Raw genomic sequence first — 3,086 nt, 5'->3', positions numbered from 1 at the left:
GCATCCAAACCCAGATCACTGGCCACATGTGGCCAACTCTGCATTGTCCAGGATTGAGAGAAAAGAGCCTTATTCTAGAGTTAATGCATGGGAGGGTGACTGGAAGCACGCAAGGTTCATCTTTTGGGAAGATGACAAGAGGGGAGGAAGCGCCAGGGTGATGTGTGCATTGTTCCTGGGACTCTGTCACCTCCCTGAGCTGTCATCCTCCCTCCTTCCCTTTGTGATCAAACTTCTCAAATGTCTTCCCATCCCTTCCCACCCCCTTGCTTGCTCCAATCGTTCCAATTCCTCAGAATTCTCACCAGCCACCTTAGCACAGGTTACTGGTTGACTGCTGGGTCCCCTCCACTCCTAAACCAGCCTAATAGAAATAACGAGAGCCACACATGTATCGTTTTAAATGTTCTAGCAGCTATATTTTTATTTTTTAATATTTATTTATTTATTTTCAACGAAAGAGAGAGGAAGGGGGAGAGTCCCAAGCAAGCTCCATGCTGTCAGTGTGGAGCCGGATGTGGGGCTTGATCTCACGACCGCGAGATCATGACCTGAGCCAATATCAAGAGTCAGATGCTCACCCGAAATAAGTCAGGCAGAGAAGGACAAATATCATATGTTTGCACGTATAGGAGGATTAGGAGGAACTTGACGGAGGAACAAGGGGGAGAAGAAGGGCGGAAATGGTGGGGGAAAGGGAGAGAGGCAAACCATGAGAGACTCTTGAATGCTGACAAAAACTGAGGACTGATGGATGGGGGGGGGAAGGGGGGGATGGGCACTGCGTGTTATGTGGAAACTAATTTGACAATAAACTATTTGTAAAAAAAAAAAAAAAAAAGAGTCAGATGCTCACCCAACTGAGCCATCCAGACGCTCCTCTTTTACCTTTTAAAATGTGGGTGCGATGGGGTGCTTGGTGGCTCAGTCATTTGAGTATCTGATCTTGATATTAGCTCAGGTCATGATCTCGAGGTCGTGAGATCAAGCCCCACATCTGGCACCACACTGACAGCATGGAGCCTGCTTAGGACTCTCTCTCTCTCCCTCTCTCTCTGCCCTTTCCCCTGCTTGCACTCTCTCTGTCACTCAAACAGACATTAAAAATGTTTTTTCATTTTNGGGAGTGGGGGGGTGGGGCCCAGAGAGGCTGCCCCCAGGGCTCTGCGCCCCACCCCACCCCTGCCCGCATTTCAGCAGCACCCGGGGTTCTCCGGCGCGCGTGGGTTTGCGAACCCTGCGTCTGCTTGATCCTACGACCCTGGGATCATGACCTGAGCCGAAATCAAGAGTCAGATGCTCAACCGACTGAGCCACCCAGGAGTCCCTTAAAAAAATGTTTTGCTTTGTTTTAATTTAATGTTTTATTAGTTTCTGAGAGACAGAGAGAGAGAGAGAGAGACAGCATGAGCAGGGGAGGGTCAGAGAGAGAGGGAGATACAGAACCCAAAATCCAGGCTCTGAGCTAGGTGTTAGCACAGAGCCCGTTGCGGGGCCTGAACCCATGAACCGTGAGACCGTGACCCAAGCTGAAGTCGGATGCTCAACTGACTGAGCCACCCAGGTGCCCCCCAAAAAAGATTTTTAAATAAATAAAACATAAAAGAAACAGGTGATATTAAATTTAATAACATAGCATTTTAACCCAATGTATCCAAAATTTTACCATTTCAACATGCAATTGGTATCTTAAAATCGAGATCTACTATACATTGTTTCATCAGCTGATGTGTATATTACGTGTAGCGGTACTCAATTCAGATGAGCCACACTTCAAGTGCTCAGCAGTCACACATGGCTGGTGGCTACTCTACGGGGTCGGCACACACACTTTCATTATGTGTGGCTAATCACCCCTCCCCCCATGTCCTGTCTCCCCAGGGAGATTAGAAGCCCCCTGCGTCAGAGCCTTCATTTCATTCATCCCTGTAGCTCCCATGGCACATTAAAGCTGCGCGCCCTCCCCCAGGCGGCCCTCCAAGCATGTTTGTTGATGGGAGTGAGCGTTGGGGATTGATTTTTGTGGTTTAGTTATGGCTGTAAATGGTGTTTTATAGATCGCTTCTATAGATGCACCCTGCTGCAATATTAGCAGAAACAAACGGCCGTGGTTGTCAGCAGAGGCAGCAGCGGATGCCTCCAGGCCGATAGGGCTCCCTGACTCAGGCTGGGGAAATCCCACCAGACCATATACCATTTCTCTGGCTTAAGAGCCTTCATTGCCGCAGCATGAGCCTGCCTGCAAGCCTGTCTCCATAGACCTTGGCTATAGCCCTTGTCAGGGTGCGTTACACAAAGGATGCGTCTCCAGCATCCCGCCGCCAGGCTGGGATCTCCTTGGGGCAGAAAAGGAGTTATCTGGGTCGACAAGAGCCAGATCCACGGCAGATGTACAAAGCATGCCTGCAGAGTGACTAAGTGGATGGAGAGCAAAGCCTCTCATTCATGTATTCATGCACCCCCAAAAACGTTTATTGAGCATTTGCATGTATCAGGCACTGTGCTAAGCACTGGGGGTTCAGCAGTGGAAAACAGATGTGGGCCACACCCTCGTGGAACTGACCTTCCAGTTGAGAAATGGGATAAACAAGTAAACACATGAAAATGAAATAATCAGCACACTGACCTGGGAAGGGAAGCAAAGGGGCCCAGATAGAGAATGAGAGTGGAATTCTTTAAGCAAAGAAGAAAGTCTGTCTGTAGCTTCCATGGATGACCCTCCATGCCCAGGTCAGAGGTCATCACTTAGACATCGGCCACTCTCGGCCAGCCTGAGACTTGGCGCTGTGAGGGCATTTTGTTTCAGCTTGCATTGATGATGTCACAATGGGCTCTATGGGGACAGTGACCTGTGAGTTGCTGCAGAAGGGCAGAAGCAAGGGGAGGAGCTGGCAAAAAGGCAGCAGGGACTCCCACCACCNCTGGCCAGCTCGGGAGGAGGTGAGCAGGTGACCATGGCGCTCAGCCTCTCCGCCACATCCATTTCCAACAACTGGCTCCCAGGCTACCCTGAGGTAACCAGGCCTGTCTTCTATGTCTGTCTTGGGTGGGAGAGTCCCAGCCAGAGCAAATGGCAGAGCTGTCAG

The 3,086-nt window shown here is 50.1% G+C and overlaps 1 protein-coding gene across 1 annotated transcript in view; it reads left to right on the top strand.

Annotated features, from left to right (window-relative positions):
• Positions 1-2,929: 2,929 nt before the first annotated feature.
• Positions 2,930-3,086, top strand: part of DNPEP (aspartyl aminopeptidase) — a 20,117-nt gene continuing 19,960 nt past the window's right edge. The window contains exon 1 of the mRNA XM_077748538.1: positions 2,930-3,014. Within this exon, the coding sequence (XP_077604664.1) occupies positions 2,955-3,014 (60 nt within the window). The 5' untranslated portion in view covers positions 2,930-2,954. The remainder of the gene's footprint in view (positions 3,015-3,086) is intronic.

This window comes from Crocuta crocuta, unplaced genomic scaffold (genome assembly GCF_008692635.1).
Source record: "Crocuta crocuta isolate KB4526 unplaced genomic scaffold, BGI_CrCroc_1.0 scaffold229, whole genome shotgun sequence".
Classification (NCBI taxonomy): domain Eukaryota; kingdom Metazoa; phylum Chordata; class Mammalia; order Carnivora; family Hyaenidae; genus Crocuta; species Crocuta crocuta.
The sequence above is the reverse complement of the archived record's forward strand: the minus strand, read 5'-3'. Positions and strand labels throughout refer to the sequence as shown.